The sequence below is a fragment of the Procambarus clarkii genome, chromosome 33 (genome assembly GCF_040958095.1).
Source record: "Procambarus clarkii isolate CNS0578487 chromosome 33, FALCON_Pclarkii_2.0, whole genome shotgun sequence".
Lineage (NCBI taxonomy): Eukaryota > Metazoa > Arthropoda > Malacostraca > Decapoda > Cambaridae > Procambarus > Procambarus clarkii.
In genome coordinates, this window is record NC_091182.1 from 38,454,633 (window position 1) to 38,479,054 (window position 24,422).

Sequence of the window (24,422 nt, forward strand, 5' to 3'; positions counted from 1 at the left end):
TAAACTTATCCAATTTATACCCATTGTTTCGTGTTCTGTCTTGTGTTGATACTTTTAATACCCTATTAATATCCCCTTTGTTATGTCCATTCACCCACTTGTAAACCTCCATCATGTCACCCCTAACTCTTCGCCTTTCCAGTGAATGCAACTTAAGGTTTGTTAATCTTTCTTCATATGAAAGATTTCTAATTTGGGGAATTAACTTAGTCATCCTACGCTGGACACGTTCAAGTGAATTTATATCCATTCTATAATATGGCGACCAAAACTGAACTGCATAATCTAAATGGGGCCTAACTAGAGCAAGATATAGCTTGAGAACCACACCAGGTGTCTTGTTACTAACGCTGCGATTAATAAATCCAAGTGTCCGATTTGCCTTATTACGAACATTTATGCATTGATCCTTTTGTTTTAAATTCTTACTAATCATAACTCCCAGATCCCTTTCGCAATCCGACTTCGCAATCTCAACACCATCTAGCTCGTATCTTGTAACCCTATCATCATTACCTAACCTCAGAACTTTACATTTATCAGCATTAAACTGCATCTGCCAATCCTTCTACCATTTCAAAACCCTATCTAGATCAACTTGAAGTGATAGTGAGTCCTCCTCCGAATTAATTTCCTTACCGATTTTCGTATCATCGGCAAATTTGCAAATGTTGCTACTCAAACCTGAATCTAAATCATTTATATATATTATAAACAACAGAGGTCCCAGGACAGAGCCCTGAGGCACCCCACTTACAACATTTTCCCACTCTGACTTGACTCTATTTATACTAACTCTCTGTTTCCTTTGGTATAGCCATGCCCTAATCCAGCTTAATATAGCACCCCCAATACCATGAGACTCTATCTTTTTAATCAGTCTTTCATGTGGCACTGTATCAAAAGCTTTGCTAAAGTCAAGGTACACAACATCGCAATCCTTACCACTATCAACTGCCTCAACAATGCTAGAATAAAAAGATAACAAATTTGTTAAACATGAACGGCCATTTATAATACCATGTTGCGACTCAATTATTAATTTATGTTTTTCAAGATGAAGACGAATTCTATTTGCTATTTTATTTTTATTTTATTTATATATATACAAGAAGGTACATTGGGTTTGAGAGAATACATTGGATAGTACAGTATTTACATTCTTAAGAACATAAGAACAAAGGTAACTGCAGAAGGCCTATTGGCCCATACGAGGCAGCTCCTATTCTATAACCACCCAATCCCACTCATATACTTGTCCAACCCGTGCTTGAAACAATCGAGGGACCCCACCTCCACAATGTTACGCGGCAATTGGTTCCACAAATCAACAACCCTGTTACTGAACCAGTATTTACCCAAGTCTTTCCTAAATCTATTATATATATGAATTATATATATTACATATATATATTATATATATATATTATATATTATATATATATATATATATATATATATATATATATATATGTCGTACCTAGTAGCCAGAACTCACTTCTCAGCCTACTATTCAAGGCCCGATTTGCCTAATAAGCCAAGTTTTCCTGAATTAATATATTTACTATAATTTTTTTCTTATGAAATGATAAAGCAACCATTTTCCCTATGTATGAGGTCAATTTTTTTTTATTGGAGTTAAAATTAACGTAGATATGTGCCCGAACCTAACCAACCCTACCTAACCTAACCTAACCTATATTTATAGGTAAGGTTAGGTTAGGTAGCCAAAAAAAGCTAGGTTAGGTTAGGTTAGGTAGGTTAGGTAGACGAAAAAACATTAATTCATGAAAACTTGGCTTATTAGGCAAATCGGGCCTTGAATAGTAGGCTGAGAAGTGCGTTCTGGCTATTAGGTACGACATATATATATATATATATATATATATATATATAATATTGATGCAGTGAAAGGTGAGAGTATTTATTTAGCGTTATTTTTATTATCTTTTGTAATTATTTATTTATTTATATATTCAAGAGTTCTTACATTATTGGTTTATATGTTGAAACCTTGCTCTGATAAAGAAGAGAGAGCAGTCGTCTAGTGATTAATAATTTGATAAATAGAATTATATGGAAGAATAGTGAACATATATAGTCAACGATCGCTGGTGGAAACATGAGGCTATATTCTCAGGCTGTTGCTGGTAAAGTGATTTATATATTATTTATGGGTGTTTTTGATAAATAATGACCTTAATACATGTACGGCGTTGGCAAACACTTTTTTTTATTGACTTGTCATTTATGTGTGCCATAATTTCTTGAGCTGATGCTTTACTGAATGCTGGAGGTTTGTGACTAAGACGAGAGCTGCAAGTTGGGAGCCCAAATCACCAATTACTTTCATATTTCGTTTTCCCTGTGTTTGTAATCAATGCTTATCCGTTAGACAACTTTCTTTGCACTTATTCCTGTGAGGGTATATGTATATAGAGAGAGGTAAATACTCCGGCCTGCAGACCGGACAACGATAAAGAACACCAAGGAAACCTAAAAGGAGAACACCCGAATTATGGAGAGACAGTCAAGTCACTGGTTGCTCCGTGTTGGGTGTGAAGACGTGACAACAGGGGGTTTGTGAGCCAGTGTTCCCATCATAGTGACGTTAAGCCTCTCCTGTGCTAGAGCCAGTGTTCCCATCATAGTGACGTTAAGCCTCTCCTGTGCTATAGCCAGTGTTCCCATCATAGTGACGTTAAGCCTCTCCTGTGCTATAGCCAGTGTTCCCATCATAGTGACGTTAAGCCTCTCCTGTGCTAGAGCCAGTGTTCCCATCATAGTGACGTTAAGCCTCTCCTGTGCTAGAGCCAGTGTTCCCATCATAGTGACGTTAAGCCTCTCCTGTGCTAGAGCCAGTGTTCCCATCATAGTGACGTTAAGCCTCTCCTGTGCTAGAGCCAGTGTTCCCATCATAGTGACGTTAAGCCTCTCCTGTGCTATAGCCAGTGTTCCCATCATAGTGACGTTAAGCCTCTCCTGTGCTATAGCCAGTGTTCCCATCATAGTGACGTTAAGCCTCTCCTGTGCTAGAGCCAGTGTTCCCATCATAGTGACGTTAAGCCTCTCCTGTGCTAGAGCCAGTGTTCCCATCATAGTGACGTTAAGCCTCTCCTGTGCTAGAGCCAGTGTTCCCATCATAGTGACGTTAAGCCTCTCCTGTGCTAGAGCCAGTGTTCCCATCATAGTGACGTTAAGCCTCTCCTGTGCTATAGCCAGTGTTCCCATCATAGTGACGTTAAGCCTCTCCTGTGCTATAGCCAGTGTTCCCATCATAGTGACGTTAAGCCTCTCCTGTGCTAGAGCCAGTGTTCCCATCATAGTGACGTTAAGCCTCTCCTGTGCTAGAGCCAGTGTTCCCATCATAGTGACGTTAAGCCTCTCCTGTGCTAGAGCCAGTGTTCCCATCATAGTGACGTTAAGCCTCTCCTGTGCTAGAGCCAGTGTTCCCATCATAGTGACGTTAAGCCTCTCCTGTGCTAGAGCCAGTGTTCCCATCACAGTGACGTTAAGCCTCTCCTGTGCTAGAGCCAGTGTTCCCATCATAGTGACGTTAAGCCTCTCCTGTGCTAGAGCCAGTGTTCCCATCATAGTGACGTTAAGCCTCTCCTGTGCTAGAGCCAGTGTTCCCATCATAGTGACGTTAAGCCTCTCCTGTGCTAGAGCCAGTGTTCCCATCATAGTGACGTTAAGCCTCTCCTGTGCTAGAGCCAGTGTTCCCATCATAGTGACGTTAAGCCTCTCCTGTGCTAGAGCCAGTGTTCCCATCATAGTGACGTTAAGCCTCTCCTGTGCTAGAGCCAGTGTTCCCATCATAGTGACGTTAAGCCTCTCCTGTGCTAGAGCCAGTGTTCCCATCATAGTGACGTTAAGCCTCTCCTGTGCTAGAGCCAGTGTTCCCATCATAGTGACGTTAAGCCTCTCCTGTGCTAGAGCCAGTGTTCCCATCATAGTGACGTTAAGCCTCTCCTGTGCTAGAGCCAGTGTTCCCATCATAGTGACGTTAAGCCTCTCCTGTGCTATAGCCAGTGTTCCCATCATAGTGACGTTAAGCCTCTCCTGTGCTAGAGCCAGTGTTCCCATCATAGTGACGTTAAGCCTCTCCTGTGCTAGAGCCAGTGTTCCCATCATAGTGACGTTAAGCCTCTCCTGTGCTATAGCCAGTGTTCCCATCATAGTGACGTTAAGCTTCTCCTGTGCTAGAGCCAGTGTTCCCATCATAGTGACGTTAAGCCTCTCCTGTGCTAGAGCCAGTGTTCCCATCATAGTGACGTTAAGCCTCTCCTGTGCTAGAGCCAGTGTTCCCATCATAGTGACGTTAAGCCTCTCCTGTGCTAGAGCCAGTGTTCCCATCATAGTGACGTTAAGCCTCTCCTGTGCTAGAGCCAGTGTTCCCATCATAGTGACGTTAAGCCTCTCCTGTGCTATATGGTGCGATTCCGGGTGGTTAGTGAGTGGTCTGAGTAAGTGCAGTGTCAGAAGTAGCAGCAGCACGAGAGGGTTCTGCTCTGGAGACAGGATTTTTTTTTTAATTATCGGTGGCTACCTGATAACTTGTTGAGTGATGCACTCCACCAACGATTGCCTAATGGCAGAGTGGCATTAGTACTGAGTGCGACAATTGGGGGAGCCCTGGACGGGTCATGGAGGTTTTAGTTATATATTTATGTGATAAAATCGTAGAACATTATATATATATATATATATATATATATATATATATATATATATATATATATATATATATATATATATATATATATATATATATATATATATATGACAATGTCAGACCACGGAGGAAAAATGAAACAGGAACTTCCTTAAGTACTTTCGTATATTAAATACATCTTCAGAAGGTCAATATACGAAATACAATTAATATACAATTAATATACGAAAGTACTTAAGGAAATTCCTGTTTCATTTTTCCTCCGTAGTCTGACATTGTCACATTCTTAATCACGTGTTTATTTTCGTGATATACACACACACACACATATATATATATATATATATATATATATATATATATATATATATATATATATATATATATATATATATATATATATATATATATATATATATATATATATTAATTTGAATTGCACATTCTTCCACCCCCTGTTTGAGCAATGTGTTTTAGTCATATTAATATTATTATATTATATTAAGAACATGAATTAGTGACCTAACTATGATATGTTTGATAAGAATAGATTAGGTTAGCTTACCTGAGTTTACCTGAGAGCCACTAATACTAGTGGCCTCGACGAGGACAGGAAGCCGGCGGCTTGCCGAAAATCCCCCCATTTGCCATGATCTTTTTTTAGCTGTACTTTAAAAGTTTTGGCATTTACCGCTTCGGCGGGTAGGCGGTTCCAAAAGTTTATAACCCTTTGGGTGATGAATCTCCTGTTTTCAGTCCAACATTGTTGCTTGTTGAGCTTTAAACTGTTAGTGCTTGTTTACGTTTTATCTGACCTTCTGAATAAATTTTCCGGCTGAACATCCACCAAATTGTTCAGTATTTTAAAAGTTTCAGTGAGATCCGCCCTGTCATGCCTGGTTTGTCATGTTGTTAGCCCTGTGGCCCTCAACCGTCCCTGATACCTGAGTGGACTTAGCTCTGGACGTAGCTCCGGACTTAGCTCTGGACGTAGCTCCGGACTTATCTCTGGACTTAGTTCTAGACTTAACTAGGTGTTCGAGGGACACCACCTCCACCACGTTACGCGGCAATTGGTTCCACAAATCAACAACCCTGTTACTGAACCAGTATTTACCCAAGTCTTTCCTAAATCTAAATTAGATCTAGATGCTCTAGATATTTCATCCCATAGATGCTTTGCTTCCATTCTGTCTAAATGCTCCGGACGTAGCTCTGTACGTAGCTCCGGACTTAGCTCTGGACGTAGCTCCGGACTTATCTCTGGACTTAGTTCTAGACTTAACTATGGACGTAGCTCCGGACTTAGCTCTGGACGTAGCTCCGGACATAGCTCTGGACGTAGCTCCGGACTTAGCTCCGGACGTAGCTCCGGACATAGCTCTGGACGTAGCTCCGGACTTAGCTCTGGACGTAGCTCTGGACTTAGCACTGGACGTAGCTCCGGACATAGCTCTGGACGTAGTTCCGGACTTAGCTCTGGACGTAGCTCTGAACTTAGCTCTGGACGTAGCTCCGGACATAGCTCTGGACGTAGCTCCGGACTTAGCTCTGGACGTAGCTCCGGACTTAGCTCTGGACGTATCTCCGGACTTAGCTCTGGACGTAGCTCCGGACTTAGCTCTGGACTTAGCTCTGGACTGTTATGATCTCAGCCTGCAGGAGAAACGAGTCTCCCTCCTTGAGAATTATTCATCAAGCCTAACCTGATTAGAAGGTCTAGCAAATATTGAGGTGATAACACATATGTAAAATAGTTGCTTGGATATAAATAACAATTTGAGATTATGGGCAATGAAGAAGAAAACAGATAAATTACTGGCTAGGAGATGTGGATATTTTGCTGGAGGCGTGAGGCTCGCTTCTGGAGGGCTTTGACCTCACTTGAGGCCAGACATCGCAGGGGGAAAGCCGCGCTCCGTTGAGCTCCCATCAGATGGGAACCCCTAGTGATATATTTCGAAGAGAAGTGTGCAGACGTACCAGCTGTGGAATCGAGCTGGGGATGTGTGGTCTCAAGTCCTGGGCGACGAGAAGTGTTTATTAAACCGCCCAGAGGCATTATTGTGGGCCGTGGCAGCGCCCTGACCAAGCTTCGTCAGAGGGAGGAGCGCCCTCGACTAGACAATCTGTGGTAAGCACGATTTAAGCTAGTTCATAGTTCAGTAGCAATGTTTATTGATAAGTTAGACATGTTTTAATAAGGCAGAAGGCCTGAAATAAGAGAGTGGAGAGGGAGGAACACGGAGCGACATCCATCTCCTCTGAGCGCTGGCAGTCAACTGAGGGAGCCCGGCTCCTGACGGTGGAGGACCCTCCCAGCGTGAGTGAGGACCGCCGCCAGGCGAGGTGGAGCATGGACCTGCCCAACGGGGAAGTCCACTCTCACAGTATGTAGAGGACAGATAGAGGTTTGCGACAAACATATTGTGTGATTATTTTTGTTTATGTGTTAAAGGGGAAACATTTTTATTGGAGTGTCGATGGGTTGCAGGTTTGTCTTTGGGGAAGAAGTTGCTGAGAACTTCGAAGCCAGCACAGATGGAGTAGTTGATGAGACTCCAAGGTAGTGGAGCAGATGACCACGAACTGTGAGGAGAAGCAGTGAAGAGGAGTGTCACATGCTTCTGTAGAGGTGGTGAAGCACCATAGTTGCTCGAGGAAACTTCATGGTGTAGCAGCCAAGAGAGCTGTGGAGGACCCTAGCAGAAGGGTGGAGCACCGTAGTTGCTCAAGGAAACTTCATGATAGCAGCCTGGAGGAGCTGCAGAGGATCGTGGTAGTGAAACCCGGAAGAACCTAAAGATATTAGGGTAGTGAACTTCCAGAGGTGGAAGGGAAGTTCTGGTGGATTACTTGTAGGGAGTTGATAGTGTTTGGTTGTCATTAGCGTGCAAGACGCAGTGAGAGGTGAGTGATTGTTTGCATTCTTATGTCAAGGAGTGTATTATACTGAAGTTTAGAGTTACAGTCGTAGGCTGGATTACCTACAGATGTACGTGTTCTAGGACTGATAGAGTGATCGATTGATCATTGTTGTGTATCAAGGAACATTTATACTGATATATATATATATATATATATATATATATATATATATATATATATATATATATATATATATATATATATATATATATATATATATATATATATATATGTTATTGCATTCAATGCTGGATTTCCTTGTACATGTTTATAGATATATTCTCTTGCTGATAGTGCAACAGTGTATGTAGACTTGATCTACTTGAGGAGGTTGATAATATCAGGTGGTGAACCAGGAGATAGGATACCACTTGATTGGCTGATGATAGAGTTCTGATGGTGTTGGAGTGCAACCTGATTGTAATAGTATAGAGTATAGGATTCATTATTATTATATGTGTGTATGTATTGTGTATGTGCTTTGTCCAGTAAATGTATTCAAATTTGCTGGTATTTGACCTTGTCCTAGTGAGGCTTCCCATGAAATAGTACAGAAGGAGAGAGAGAGAGAAAGAACCAAGAACCACTGCTGTGGACAGGGTAGAAGGTATTACTAATAAGTCAAAGGGGGATTGAGGAGATCATATCACCTAAGGAGAGAGTGGGGAGTCACAGCGGCTCGAGTGGGTGTGTGCACATGACAACGAGGCTAAGTGTTGGAGCCGCATCCCCTAAATGTGTGACGTTGAGCTCCTCTCCAAGAGCCAGAAGTGCCCAGGGTGATCTCCTGGTAATGTATAAGCACTCTACCGAGTTGTGGGTTGGGTTGTCCGTAGAGAAGGATCAACGACGACAACACCACCAACCCACAGTCTATAACAAATTGGGGGCCTGTGTCCGGGAGAGTGAACTGACACACCCACACCCTGTCCAAGAGTGGATTCGTACGCCCTTTGTTGAAATAGATACACTGTGTGACCGCTGGTGTATATTCTCTCTCTTGGGAAGACTCACAGGACAAGATGGATAAGGTGCAAGCATTTGTGGAGTCAGGCAAGCCTGAGGACTTAGAAGGTTGCACGAGAGAACAATTGAAAGATGGGCCAGCGTGGGCCATGTGCGGGCCAAGCGATGGGTGGGCCAAGCGAGCCGCACCTTGGAGCTTGTTTTATATCGTTGGTAAGGCGGTAATAGTGATAAAACGTTGCTAAGGACAAATCAAGCGTGAAAACTACGAAATATGTCGTGACGCTGAACCCCGGTTCATTCCGAACACAGCGATTACACAACACATAACACCTTGCCTCAGCAACCGTTACTACCACCGTGTACTCCTACACACACCAGACCCTTGAGGCGTACCACTAGGTTTGTACTGGAACACAATGAGTGAACATATGGAAGGTATTTAAAGGCCGTCGGGTTTTGTCATTTAATTACCAAGAATAGTCTCTGACAAATAATAACATATTAACATACTCTATTAGGTAAATACACTTCCAATACCCATAGACCACTTGACCTCCGCGATCACCACTTGCACTCGTAACTTCCGCCTAAGTCCCTAATACGGAATGATTATGTGACGGTAAAGCGTTGGTGTTCGGCTGTTTCAAAAGCTAGGGGCAGGGCCTCGTCACATAATAGAAAAAAAAAGAGAAAAGCTGGAGCTTTCGTCTGTGGTAAGGTAATGGGAAGACACACAAAACACAAGTAAATTAACAATGAAATTTTAATTACTTTAGAAAAACAAGACATGAATAAAGTTAAGCACATAAAATATGAAAGACAAGTCAACAAACAAAATAATATGAATAATCACTGGCAAATGAAAAGTTACGTAATGAAAAGCTCTGGACGTAGCTCCGGACTTAGCTCTGGACGTAGCTCCGGACTTAGCTCTGGACGTAGCTCCGGACTTAGCCCTGGACGTAGCTCCGGACTTAGCTCTGGACGTAGCTAAGGACTTAGCTCTGGAATTGTTTTCCCTTGTTGCACCTTCTCCAGAGCAGCAATATCCTTCTGGAGATGGTCTCCATGCTTGGATACAGTAATCCAAATGTTGGTGCACCAGAGATTTATACAACTGAAGTATACCTACCTACCTTTTCCTTGAAGTCAATGGAACGCTTTATTGTTCTAAGTGTTTGGTTAGCTTTTTTGACTGCTGCCCCTACCTGTTAGCTTAGGTTAGATCAAATTTATATATTAGTTTGAACTAATTTAAAGAAAAGAAAATCTTGTATAATGCTATAGAAAGCTTAAGAATTCAATAATAAAAAAAATTGTAAAATATATCAAGAAATTTCGGGTTATTATGCAACTAGGCCCGTTAGGTTCAACCAACATATATATCTATACAATTAGAGAGAAGGCCTGTCTGTCTGTCTTCGAAGGTGGAAGCCGCGAGTTTGGGGGAAGCCTCAGTCAAATTTGTAGGGGCAATGGTCTCGGGGTCCCGGGAACAGTCAGACATTTCCATTGATGTATACAGAAGGGGTACCCGGCTGCACCCGGGTCTCTCTTCCTTCCCCCTCCCCCCTTACCTAATCTTCACCCCATCCCCCCTTCACTGGCTCGCCCACATTCCCTTGGTCTGCCCCTCGTCCTTCCCTTCTCCCTCCCTGCTTCCCTACTCGAGGAGAACTGAAACAACTATATGGGACTCGCAGATGTTTTTGTCTCTTTTCCTTGTTTCTTCTTCCTCTATAGGGACGGTGGGAAGGAATGGTGCCAGACCACTTGGGGTGGACGGTAGAGCGACGGTCTGGTGTCATGCAGGTTGGCGTTCAATCCCCGACCGTCCAAGTGGTTGGGGGCGCCATTCCTTTCCCCCCGTCCCATCCTAAATCCTTATCCTGGTCCCCATTCCAAGTGCTGTTGTAATTACTTATAGTTGTAATTACTTGGCGCTTTCTCCTCGAAGTTCCCTTCCCCTTTCTCCTTCATTTTCCCTATTTTCTTTTCAATAAGAACTCCACGGAAATAACACGACATATTTCACTCTTGAGACATTGACATTTTACATTACATATTGACGTGATTACTTGAATCCACGAAAATTATATGGCAGGAGGGGTCTGAATAATTTGTTATATTAAAGAATTTACCTTAAGCCTACCTAATCAGCCTATGTCCATCCCAGAGAAATACAGAGAAACACATTTTGCGCCATTATTCGCTTCCTGTGACGACAGCTAGTTGGTGTCACCACCCTGTTGGCTCCCTGTGACATCATCACTGCATCACCACATCCATGTGACGTCATCAGGTCTCATTGATAAAGCCATCACCCGACTGGTGGTTCTTGAAAGTCATTATTCACCATAAGCATCACTTTCCAGCACCACTCTCCAACACCACTCACAATCATCACTCTCCAGCACACCTCTCCAGCCCGACTATCTCCATTCTGCCTCTCCCTCGCGCCCTCCTCCTTTTTCATGACACCGTCTTCGATGCTGCCTTCCACTCTATTCATCGCTTCTCCATCCGACGGTGGCCCATAGGACCAACCGTACCGCTAAACGTGAATGTTGGATGTCTTATGTCTCTACCATTACGTCCGAAACTCCTCTACCGTTGGCCTGGTAGTATCCACAAGATAAGTAGTCTCCACAAGCGTATCCACAAGATAAGTTCGTTTCCGATGTCTCGCTGGTCCTTCACCTTCGTGGTATTGTGGCAGATCCGTTGCAGGTCGCGATCGAATTGGGTTCCCACTTTTCTTCTGTTACCTCTGGTTCTCATCTTCTTCAATCTTTCCTTCTTCGTAAGCCTCTTCTTGAATCTCGTCCTTTGGATTTCTGTACCCATCTCTGCCTTCCCTAGAACGATCCCTTCTCTCTATCTCTGAGCTTCAGTCTGCCCTGGCCCTCTGCGGTTCTACAGTGGCGGGCTCTGATAGTGTTCATTATGAGATGCTTCGTCATCTCCCTCTGTGCACGTCTCAGTATTTACTGAGTCTGTTTAATCGGGTCTGGGAGTCGTCGTCAGTCCCTGAGGACTGGCTCGATGCCGTTGTCCTCCCTGTCCGGAAACCAGGGTCTCTCGGGACATCCCCTAAGGACTTCCGCCCTATTGCCCTCATGAGTTGTGTCTGCAAGCTCTTTGAACGTATGGTTAAGTTCGTCTGATGTGGTTCTTAGAACGCTATCGCCACCAGATGTCCTGGTGAACTTGGAGGTCTATATTCGTACTGCTTTTGCTACGAAGACCTCCGTTGTTGCCGTCCATTTTGACCTGGAAAAGGCTGTCGACATACCTGGCGATATCATATTCTGTCCCAACTTCATTCTTTTGGCCTTCATGGGAATCTCCTTCTCTTTCTCCAAAGTTTCCTCTCTCGTTGTTCCTTTTGAGTGAGGTTTGGTGCCACTCTCTCTGCCCCTTTTCGGCAATATGAGGGTGTTCCCAAAGGTAGTGTTCTGAGTACTACTTTTTTTTTAGTTGCCCTCAACGGCCTTCTTTCCTCCCTTCCTTCTAGCGTCTTCTCTACTTTCTATGTCGGCGATCTTACCCTCTGTTATCAGGGTGATGATTCTCCTCTCCTTCAGCGGCGGCTTCAACTTGCGTTTGATGCTGTGTCGTCTTGGGCCACCAATCATGACTTCAAGTTCTCTACGTCTAAGACTTGTGCTATGACTTTTACTCGGAAGCATGTCATTCTTCGTCCTTCTTTGTCACTTTATGGTCATTCCCTTGTGTACAGGGATTCTGCTAAGCTTTTGAGGTTAATCTTTGACACACGTTTGTCTTGGTCGCCCCATATCTCTTAACTCCGAGCTGAATGCTCTAAGGCCCTTGCCCTCCTTAAGGTTTTGTCCCATACTTTTTTGGGGGGCAGATAGGTGCACGCTCGTCTCTTTACATTCCTCTCTCGTCCTGTCTAAACTCGATTATGGTTGCTCTGCTTACTCATCTGCTTCTCCTTCTGCTCTTCGCCGTCTTGATGCTTTGCACCATGCTGGGTTACGCCTCAGCTCTGGTGCCTTTCGTTCAACTCACGCCCTCAGCTTGTATGTTGACACATGCTTCCTGTCTTTCCAGGACCGCCGTGATCGCTACTGTCTTTCCTATCTAGCGAGATCCTTGCAACATCCTTCCTCTCGCCTCTGTCGTGCTTTAACTTTTACCCCTCCTGTAGCTCCTGTTCCTCTTCACCGCCTCCCTCTTTCTATCCGGCTGTCTCACTTACAGGAACCTCTGTCTCTTCGTATTTCTAATGTGTTTCCTTGCTTTTTGTTATTGTGTCCGCTGGAGGCGGCTAGTGCACCCCATTCCCATCCTGTGAGCGGCAGCGCAAAATACATTACAGAGGGCACAAAAGGTCTTTATCAGACCTCATCTTAGATTATTACATAAACAATTTCATCTATCCTTCACACCTTATAGTTACAATGTCTGCTAGTTACAGAGAAAGTGCTATTTCAAGAGCTATACATTTATAGTAAGTCATTGTACATTAATGGTAGGTCTTATTGCTAATACATAATAGTTTGACCAATGGGGATAGTTATAGGGTAGCTTCTGTTTATTATTACTCTTCACAATACACTACTTGTTTCTTCATCTCATATGTCGTTTATCTACTGAAAGCGAAATATGGATACAGTGCAAGGATTTCAGGTAATTTATCCATGGTAATAAGATAGGTTGCCATATCATACAGAGTGAGCTTAAATTTATCTCTAAATGGCTCAATTTTACTACAATCCAAGATATAGTGTTCGAGTGTGTGTCCCTGTCTTTGGCCACACACTTTACACTTATAGTGTAAAGTGACTTTACACTATGAGTCACCATACACCTATGACTTTACACCATACACTTTACTTCATCTAGATCCCTATACAAGCCGAACTGCCAGAGATACCTGTAGCCAAGTCTTATACGAGCTGTGACAACATCTGTTAATCTACTTACTTTGTTACTTGCCCCATATAAATGTTTTACTTCACACATTTCATTGTGATGAACAATGGACCTGCTAGTTCCAGTTTGCACAGTTCTTCTTTCTTCAAATTCATCCAGGAGTTCTTGTCTAATATTTGATAACTCAAGATTCCGTTCAATACTGTCTTTATTTATTGCAGCCTTAGCAAGGGCGTCAACTTTGTCATGTTCCTGCATGCCAATGTGAGAAGGAATCCACTACATTTTTATATTTACCCTCTTGCTAAGTATTCTTATATATCTACGTCTAGCTTCCAAGACAAGCACGTTATTACTTGATTGCAAACTGTTTATTGCTCGTAGTGAGGAAAGGGAGTCGGAAATAATTAAGCTGTCTACTTCAGAGTTGTCAAAAATTTCGAGTGCTCCCAGTATTGCTACCAACTCGGCTTGCATTGTGGATGCCCAGTTACTAATTCGGATATTCCTTTGAATTGTGCTGCCATCGGGCTGATGAGCAATAACAGCACTTCCTGCCCTCCCTGTAGCTGTATTGAGTGATCCGTCAGTGTATATGGTCTGTGCAATGTTGTTTTCAGCTTGTATATTGTGAATGTGTTCTATGGTGCTTAATTTAGCAGCAAGCTGAGCATGAAGGTTGTTTGTGATTAGTTTCTTGGTGGGGTATGCAGGGGTCAGGATGTCAAAAGGTACTATTTGCCAGGGTGGAAGGAAGTGCTGTACTCTTTCATCTGTATATACATCGTGCAATCCCATCATTTTAATATGAGTGGCTGTTCTTTGAATCCATTTAGACTCGCTGGTTCCATTTCGTATGTGTTCTAACAGTTCAACTGACACAATGTTGTTTTTGTTATCAAGCAGTACCTTTAGTCCCATAATAAGATTAATTTCAAATATACTGTCTCAAACGCTAAGTATATTTAAATCTTTCCACATGTTGAGAACTTTAGTAGTTATAGGAGCCAAGTATAATTCTGAGTGCTTCATTTTGCATTTTTTCCAGTCTATCAATACTTTTGCCATTTTACTGGACCAAAAGTGGTGCATGATAGTCTATCAGAGACTTTATATATGCTAAATACATCATTTTTGCTATTCTAATATTAACACCGTACTTAGGGGTATACCCCACTACAGTTCTGAGAGCCATGAGCCTGTCTCTACATTGTTGATGTAACTTATTGACTGCAGTTGAGGTACACGGGACAGAGACACCAAGGTATTTGAAAGAAGCGAGACATAGTCAATTGGTATGTTATCTATTTAAGTTTTCGTGGTCCACTTTGCGGTTGCCAATTTGTCTGTTAAATACCTTAGTTTTAGCAGCGTTGATTACAAGACCAAGGCTCTCATAAGCTGTATGTATACAATTTAAGATTGCTTGCATTTCGTGGTGGGTTTTAATATGTACAAGGATGTCATCTGCATAGCTGATAGTGATGTTTGCCGGACAAGTTGAGATTGATTTTAGTAAGGCATTAATTAGAACATTAAACGAGGTAGGGCTTAGTACTCCTCCTTCTGTGCCTAGTTGCATAATTTAGTGTCACTCTTGTAGCCTTGGAACAGTGCAGAGGACTTCCGGTTGGTAAGATAGCCCCGTATCCATTGTAATAATTGTCCACCTATATCCATTCTCGCTAATTCATACATAATCACTTCCCTATTAGCAATATCAAAGGCATTTTTAGATCAAGAAATGTTGTGTACTTTATCTCCATGAACATTGAGAAAAGTTGTTCAACTACTATGTGCGTTCAATGCCAGGAGTGCACTCTGCGAGTCACAGTATATAAGTCCACTGCCTTTGTCTTTTAAAAATTCAGTGGCAAGGTATATGGCTGCAAGTTCGGTTTGAGTTGTACTTGCCCAATCATTGACGCGCTTCATTGCTGTATGTACAAGAGAAGATTGTTCAAATATGTTACATGCACATCCGGTACATCGTCCACCTTTTTCTACAGAGCCGTCGGTATAGCACTGATAAACATCGTTACCCATACTCTGAGTACTTTCAGTGATGCTTTTCAGTGTTAACTGTTTTAATAATGTAGTGTGCACACTATCTTTCTTGGGCGCATTTACAAAATCAACTGATAGATCCCAGTTATCCCATGGAGTAATTGGCTGATTAATCATTAGTTGAGTTGGGTACATATTTAATATTTTGATGGAGTTGGCTACCTTGTAGAACCAATATACATAATCAGATTTCGTTCTTCTTCTATAGACCTCAGGTGAGTGCAGCATATTAGAAAGTTTAGCTTGAAACTTCATGTGTTGTCTAGATCTACTCAATGCCTTCACGCCGAAAACTGTGTTAATAGACAAAATTCTCTCACTTATGGTAGGTAATTTTAACTCTGCTCTCATATTAACTATTCTCGTGGACTTTGGAGCCCCAAGGATGAGACGCATAGCTTCATTTTGCAAGGTTCCAAGAGATTTCAGCTCTTTGTCAGTATACAGTGTGAGATGTAGAGCATTGTAGTCAATCACAGAGCGTATAAATGATACATAAAACATTCTAGTAAGTCTCACGTTAAGTCCATGATTGACACCAACAAGGACACGCAAGGGCTTTAATCTCTCCCAAAGTCTCCTCTTGAGAGAAGAAAGGTACCCAGGGTCGTTAATGGGGACACCAAGGTATCTGTAAGACTCGCAGTTCTCAAGTGCTCGCCCATCTATATGATAATTGGCTGGTGGAATACCACATGGAATGAGGGCACGAGTTTTCTGTACAGAGATAAGGAGGCCACATTCCTCAGCTCTAGTAGCAAAAGCGTCGAGCAGAATTTGCATTCTAGGCTCGGGGGCAGCCTGTAAACATATATCATCAGCATAACAAATGACAGTGTCTTCATTATTAGTTGGAAAACAACAAGGGACTGAGGACCCCTCCTTGTGGAGTTCCCAGTTCATAGTGTTTGCTCTCTGTGCTTTTAACACCATTAAACAAAACATATGCTGTTCGATTAGACAAATAGCCCTTTATCCATTTCAGTAATTTTCATTGTATTCCCAGCTCGGCAAGCTGTTCCAGTATGATTTCTCTGTTTGCTGTATCAAAAGCTGCTGCTAGGTCGATGAAGACTGTTTGAGGGGAAGCTTCAATATGTGCGAAGTACTCAGCAAAACAGTGTTGTGTACTGAGCCCAGGCATAAATCCAAACAATTGGGGTGACAGGTGCCCCTGTATACGATACGTGAGTCGGTTAAGAACAATACGTTCAAGCACTTTGCAAACACACGATGTTAGAGATATGGGTCTATAATTATCTGAGTGTGGTTTGAGGATGGGAACAATGACACTCTTTGTCCAAGCATCAGGTAATACTCCTTAACGTAAACTCATTCTGTACAACACTAATAGTGGATTACCTGGTACGTGTGAGACTAATCTCAGTAGACTGTAAGTAATACCATCCTCTCCAGGAGCAGTTGATTTTCCCATCTTTAGTGCTGATTTAATGATTTAATTCCCATTCAGTTACATCATTAAGGTCCGACACGTCGATAGCTGTACAGGCAAGATTGATGGTTCGTTGTCTGTTGGGGCGTGTGTCATCAAGTTTGTGCTGTATGTTAATTGGGAGTGAGTCGTAGCTCGATGTTAGTGCCCATTGATCAAGGAGAATGTTTGCTTGTTCTAGTGGGCTGTGGTGCAGCGGTTTGGTTGGGCTGCTTCTAGAGATTTTTCGTATCTTTTCCCAAACTTCAACAAGTGTTGTTTGCTCATTTATACTTTGTAGGAACTCTTCCCAATGTTTATTACGTATAACGTTGCTCATGTCTCTCACCTCTCTATTTGCAACTAGAAATGCATGCAAGTCACCTTGTGCTTTGGTTCGTTTGTACGTATCTCCAAGTTGCTTTACTCGTTCATGTTCTTTAACAAATACGGGGTCAAGGACCCACTTGGGTGGTGGTAGGTGTTGCCCACTTCTGCTAGGCTTACGACCTGTTCCCCAACACACCCATGTGTCGTAGTAGGTAGTAATCGTATCAACGAGATCTCTGGAGAAGGTTTGCACATTCGGTATTGTGTAATCTTGATACCATTTTGAAATACAATTAATAAAGTGGTCATGCAAGCCATATGGAATATTCATTTTCCGTCTCTGATGTCTATTAGGTACATCACACTGTACCTCATAGGAAGCAGAAACTGCATAGTGATCACTAACCATATGATTTACCAACGAACATTCCATCCTATCTTGCACAAGGTTTCTACCCATTACATAATCAAGTCTGCCTCCCAATAAATGAGTTTGGGTATCCGTAGTATACACGATTAATCTGTTGTCATAAACATATTTTATAAATTTGCATCCATTATCGTTGTTAGTAATGTCTCCCAGCGTAATATGTCTAGCATTAAAATCTCCCATGTATATTGTCCCATGATTGTCTTGATCCGGGAACAATGCTACATTGAATTTCTGGCTTCTAGCATATACGTTGAGGAATGAGAAGTGGCCTGCTGTAGTTTGTACATGAAAGTGATGGTACTGTGTGTGTACATTGTGTGACGTGCTCACAAGAATGTGCGGTAAATCACTTCTGATGTATGTTAATAATAGGCCTGTGGCGTTACTGTTATTATAGGCTGCATACCCTCTGATCTTTGGTGGGGTCTTGTTGATCATATTGGACGTGTAGGGCTCCTGTACAGCAATTATATCTATGTTGTTACTGGTAACATATGCAATTAGGTCATTCAGTCTTTTGTTGATACTACGAATGTTCCAACTGAGAAACCTAATAGTTCTTGTGTCAACAGCAGCCATCGTCTTGGTGTTGTTCCTCCCTGGGACTGGTGGTCCCATTGTTGTCCTCGTCCCACTTACACAATGTGTCAATAAGTGACTCTATGACGTAAAGAGCCACACCAACCTGGCGTTTGGTATCGTCAGGAACACCTGGTGACATCATCAGTTTCTTGATCACTGAGGAACTCGGGATGGTCCGCGAGTGAATGTTCTCTGTAAGTCGTAGGGCATAATTACTGTCACCCAGAATATTATCTTTTTCATTCTCGTACTTGGGTTGAGCGCGTTCGTTAAGGTCATGAATCATTTTAAAATATGCTGATGCAGATCGACTTCCTTTTCCAGTTAATGTTTCTGTGTCACTATCACTGCTGTCATCCTTGAGTTGACTGACGACGTTGCTGCCACCGCCTCCGTTGTCGCTCTCATCTCTGCTGCCGCTGCCACCGCCTCCGTTGTCGCTCTCATCTCTGCTGCCGCTGCCACCGCTGCCACTGCTGTCACCGCCGCTACCGCTGCTGCCGCCGCCGCTGCCGCTGCTGCCGCCACCGCTACCGCTGCTGCCGCCGCTGCCGCCGCCACCACCCCAGGTACCTTTACCAGCGCGGGCCACGGCTGTGACACAGCAGCATGGAGGCTGCTGTATCTCTTGTGAAGGAGCCTGACGTAGCGTCTGTATAATTTCAGCCAGTTCTGCTACCTGTGCTTGCAAGGCTGCCAACTGTCCTTTAACTATTAACTCAGGCTGTTGTGTGTTGTCAGGGGCGTTGCTGGTACTGTCACCGTTATGGGGTGGGTCAACAGTACTAGAGCCGGCATCAGTAGGCACTTGTTGTGTCTCAGGCACTTGCCTCCTTGTGCCAAGGGAGGCTGGCCGTTTGGTACAGTCTGAGTGCCATATGGTTACTCCCTCCATACCACATCTGAAACACTTCAGCGGCGGTTTAATAATAATTTATAATAATAATTTTTATTTAGGTAAGGTACATACATAAAGAGATTTTACAAAGTTTGTTGGCTTAATAGATAGAGCTAGTACATACAATGCCTAAAGCCACTATTACGCAAAGCGTTTCGGGCAGCAAAGCCGAGTTTAGTTGGAGTCACAGTTTCAGGTTGTTGCCCTGCTTCTGTTACAGTGTTCTGTTGCTCCTGTTCCAGTTTTCTTTGGTCTCTGGTCTTCTTATACGGACAGTTCTTCAGTGGGTGATCACCGGAACAGAGAGCACACTTGGGTGTGGAGCACCAGCAGTGCTTAGCTATGTGGCCACTGCCACAGCACTCGTAACACTCCACAGGGTTCGGCTCCCACACCCTGAACGTGCTGGGGGGCGCATACACCCCACCAAACCAATACTTTTTAGGTGGCGGATCAGGCTTCTTCCAGACTATGACTATTTGATTGTTGGGTTTACCATTTTTGTCAATCTTCTTGCTTTGTGAACCCCGTCTAATTCATAGACCCACTCTAGTGGATACTCGTGATGATATCTGTAGACCAGGTATTCATCCATCTTCTTGTTTCGCGATGGATTATCTTGAAGAGAGAACTTTATACCACCTATTGTTCCTTGCTGAAGAGCACCCACAACTTGCTTATTCTGTCTTGAAACGTACACATATGGGAAGTTGACATATGGACGTAGGAGGTCTACAGAGCCAGGTTCATACGCCTTGCTCAGTTCCTTGCTCCAAACAATCTTGTCAGCTACACTCGTGCCTGTAGGGAAGGCCAGGCGCGTGTACTCTGTCTTTGGTGCTAGTGGACGTCGTCCACCCTGTTGTTCAGCATGCTTTAGTTTCCTTCTCTGATTTTTACTTAACACGGTCATAAACCCATCACTGGGTGGTGGGGTGACAGTGTCACAGGTCATGGAGGGGGGGAGCCCTGATGGCCCGGCAGCTGCCTCCTCCATTACTGCTTCTTCAGGTGACATTAATTTGAAATAATATCGTCCGATACCTGGTTAATACCATTTATAACCATGTGATGACGAATAACATGACAAATGGCAGGGCAAGCAGCATGCCCTACCAGTCATCAGCGCCAACAGTCATAAAACTGTTCTGAGGGGTAGAGCACTCTGTGGGTCTGAGTGTGCTCAGACCACTTGGATAAACACTTGGATATTCCTCTTGGTTGGTTGGGACTCGCAGAGGTTAGCCCTCAGTGACTTATTCTCCTATGTGTGGACAGAAGGTCCCCTAAGACAGCCTAACCCTGCTACAAGGGTGAACAGATGCCCAGATCAAGTGGCCCCGCTCAGATTTTACAGGTAACCGCATGGGCCACTGGACCGTTCCACTTGACCTGTTGAAATGACGAAATTTTTCTCTTGTAATGTATCTTTATCATTTATCAATTCTGATTGAAATTACCTACTTAAAATTATCTGCTAGATTAAGGACCTGCCCGAAACGCTGCGCGTACTAGTGGCTTTACAAGAATGTAAATACTGTACTATCCAATGTATTCTCACAAACCCAATGTACCTTCTTGTATATATATAAATAAATAAATAAATAAATAAATAAATGAGAAGAATAAGAGAAAGTGGGGAAGATAAGTCTTATAACTAGGAATGTACAGTTACTCTGTACACAGCTGGCATCATTGTAGTGTTGGCGGCTGTCAACCTCCCGCCAGGGAAGGGATAGGGGGGACCATTGGGTCAGCGCTCTAACCGCAAGGGTCAGAGGTCCGTGGGGGACAGATTACGATCCCACAACTCTCCTTGCTGTTTGTTGCCTGAAGCTGTAGATGCCCTGTGGTTCTTGCTAGAGAGTCTTACAGTGAGTCCCAGGTACACTGTACAGGTGATGCTGTGTTATTAACACCAACAATGCATCAAACACAAATGTTTGGTAGGCTTCCCCTAAGGGAGCGGAGGGGGCAGGCTAGCCTACCTCCAAGCCTCAGACGCCACTCACTAGTTCACTCTAGGGTTCCCTTGACACTAGTGACTTATGCAACAGTGTTGGAACACTCAGCAGCACAGTAGTATTGTGACGCTACCGCCCCGGCGATCACAACACAAGGTTGGGGACGAGGGACTTGACCCAAAGAGGGCAACCCGTTCTCGCAAATTTAATAAGTCAATATTGACTTATTAAATATGTGCATAGGTGACATACTTAACATAATAGATACCCTTAAAAAGATTCATAGAAAACACCGACCTTACCTAACCTTGTTAGTATCTTAAGATAAGCATCTTATTGCTTCGTAATTACAATTATTACCTAACCTATAATAGGTATAGGTTAAGTAATAATTGTAATTACGAAACAAAAAGATGCTTATCTTAAGATACTAACAAGGTTAGGTAAGGTCGGTGTTTTCTATGAATCTTTTTAAGGGTATCTATTATGTTTAGTATATCACCTATGCACGTAGTTAATAAGTCAATATTGACTTTACGAATTTGAAGAGGGAGAGGAGGCGCGCACATCCTCTCAGCCCAAGGCCTGGCCAGCAACTGCGATCAGTACAGTGACAATCAGTACAGTGACAATCAGCACAGTGACAATCAGCACAGTGACAATCAGTACAGTGACAATCAGCACAGTGACAATCAGGACAGTGACAATCAGCACAGTGACAATCAGCACAGTGACAATCAGCACAGTGACAATCAGTACAGTGCCAATCAGCACAGTGACAATCAGCACAGTGACAATCAGCACAGTGACAATCAGCAGTGACAATCAGTACAGTGACAATCAGCACAGTGACAATCAGCACAGTGACAATCAGTACAGTGACAATCAGCACAGTGACAATCAGTACAGTGACAATCAGCACAGTGACAATCAGCACAGTGACAATCAGCACAGTGACAATCAGCACAGTGACAGTCAGCACAGTGACAATCAGTACAGTGACAATCAGCACAGTGACAATCAGTACAGTGACAATCAGTACAGTGACAATCAGCACAGTGACAGTCATCACAGTGACAATCAGCACAGTGACAATCAGCACAGTGACAATCAGCACAGTGACAGTCAGCACAGTGACAATCAGCACAGTGACAATCAGTACAGTGACAATCAGTACAGTGACAATCAGTACAGTGACAATCAGCACAGTGACAATCAGTACAGTGACAATCAGTACAGTGACAATCAGTACAGTGACAATCAGTACAGTGGCAATCAGTACAGTGACAATCAGCACAGTGACAATCAGTACAGTGACAATCAGTACAGTGACAATCAGCACAGTGACAGTCATCACAGTGACAATCAGCACAGTGACAATCAGCACAGTGACAATCAGCACAGTGACAATCAGTACAGTGACAATCAGTACAGTGACAATCAGTACAGTGACAATCAGTACAGTGACAATCAGGACAGTGACAATCAGTACAGTGACAATCAGTACAGTGACAATCAGGACAGAGGCTACTACACTAAATAGCAATGAAATAGATATATCATAGTACATACGCCATTAATACATCAGACATACATGTATACATAATACATAGTAATACTAAAGCATATCATATACAGTAATACATAGAATTCGATATGGTACACACATAATAGTATATTCAAAATACATTAATATTAGGCTATACTGCCTTATAATTGACTAAGGTATGATCACATCATACACCAGTCATACTTCGTGTATGTGGGGGACATAACAGACCACCTTCACCTCCCTTCAACTATCGATCTTTGTGAAATTTGATTCTCTGCAATTTTTGAATTTGATATCAAAGTGGGAAAAATTTGATATCAAAGTGGGAAAAATTTGATATCAAAGTGGGAAAAATTTGATATCAAAGTGGGAAAAATTTGATATCAAAGTGGGAAAAATTTGATATCAAAGTGGGAAAAATTTGATATCAAAGTGGGAAAAATTTGATATCAAAGTGGGAAAAATTTGATATCAAAGTGGGGAAAATCGACTTGATATGTCAACTGACTTGCGAGTAAACTATTTAGAAACTCTACTTCGATTTAATATTTTGACTGGACAAAAACACACACACAAAAAATCATGCTATTTCTTGCTCATGTGCTTTGGCGGGTTTTCTATCAATATGATAAAGTCCTTATGGTTTTCTTCCAGGTGTTTCTTAGCTATTCATATATAGAAAGTCACACCTAAGCTACTGATATCCTTTGAAGTCACGGTGCTACCTAACCTAACCTAATAGTGATGGATTTCGACAATACAGTGAAGGGAGGGGGGTGAGATCGTTACAGATCTCTGGTGATCTGAAATTGTAAAATATATTTAAGAACCTCCTTACTGTAGCACATACCTACAGCCTCTAGTAAATACCCATAGTCTCTAGCACAAGAACCCACAAAGGACTTCTCACGGCGTCCAGATCGCCTAAGACATAACTGTAACATGCTCGTGTCCGAAGCTAGACACAAATACAACAAAATTATTAAGGATGGTAACAGAGTCCATTTCATGTGGTCTCCATCTCATGTTGGCCTCCGAATGCATGATAGAGCTGATAAGTTAGCCAAAGAATCTGCCTTTAAAGGAGCCGTTGAGTGTAACCTTGGATTGTCAATGAGCAATCTGAGAGCAGCAGTACACCGAGAACTTCAACAAGATCTTGTAGATCTGAGGCAAAGTGAAATTGACACCAGTAATTCCATCTATCATCATACTATCATGCAAGAGGAGCCACACATCTATGTATCATGCAATAAAACCAGCAGACTTCTAGATGTTACTACTGCTCGGCTTAGACTCGGTTACAAGTATCTCTGGGAATTCTCATTATCTGCTGATGTAGACCTGACCAAATGTAAACTGTGTCAACAAAATTATTCGCACACCCTCCGTCACTATGTGATGGAGTGCGGAAAGATACGTGAATTTAGAAACAATTCTATAACGAATGTTCCAGCGATGTGTCAATATTTCATTCAAAATGAACTGCTACCAGAAATTTTAGCCAAATATCCCCCAGTTTGCTAACTGTAGGTAGTAACTAAGTGATTGTAACCTATCCACCGCTGCCCACTGGATGGGGGGGGGGCGGTGTGCAGGACAAACATATCAATTCTGACACTAGCTCTCCACATATGTCAGTTGCTTAATTTAGAACCTGTAATTGAGGTCGATCTCGAACCCATTG

General features: G+C 42.8%; 2 protein-coding genes across 2 annotated transcripts; both read left to right on the forward strand.

The window, feature by feature from the left end:
• Positions 1–5,962: 5,962 nt before the first annotated feature.
• Positions 5,963–6,385, forward strand: LOC138370816 (signal transducer and activator of transcription 2-like). Its single transcript, XM_069335421.1, has one exon. It carries the CDS (start codon positions 5,963–5,965, stop codon positions 6,383–6,385), a length of 423 nt encoding a protein of 140 aa, XP_069191522.1.
• Positions 6,386–20,540: 14,155 nt separating this feature from the next.
• Positions 20,541–22,726, forward strand: LOC138370817 (putative uncharacterized protein DDB_G0279653). Its single transcript, XM_069335422.1, has 2 exons — positions 20,541–20,576; positions 22,043–22,726. Exons 1-2 carry the CDS (start codon positions 20,541–20,543, stop codon positions 22,724–22,726), a joined length of 720 nt encoding a protein of 239 aa, XP_069191523.1.
• Positions 22,727–24,422: the final 1,696 nt, after the last annotated feature.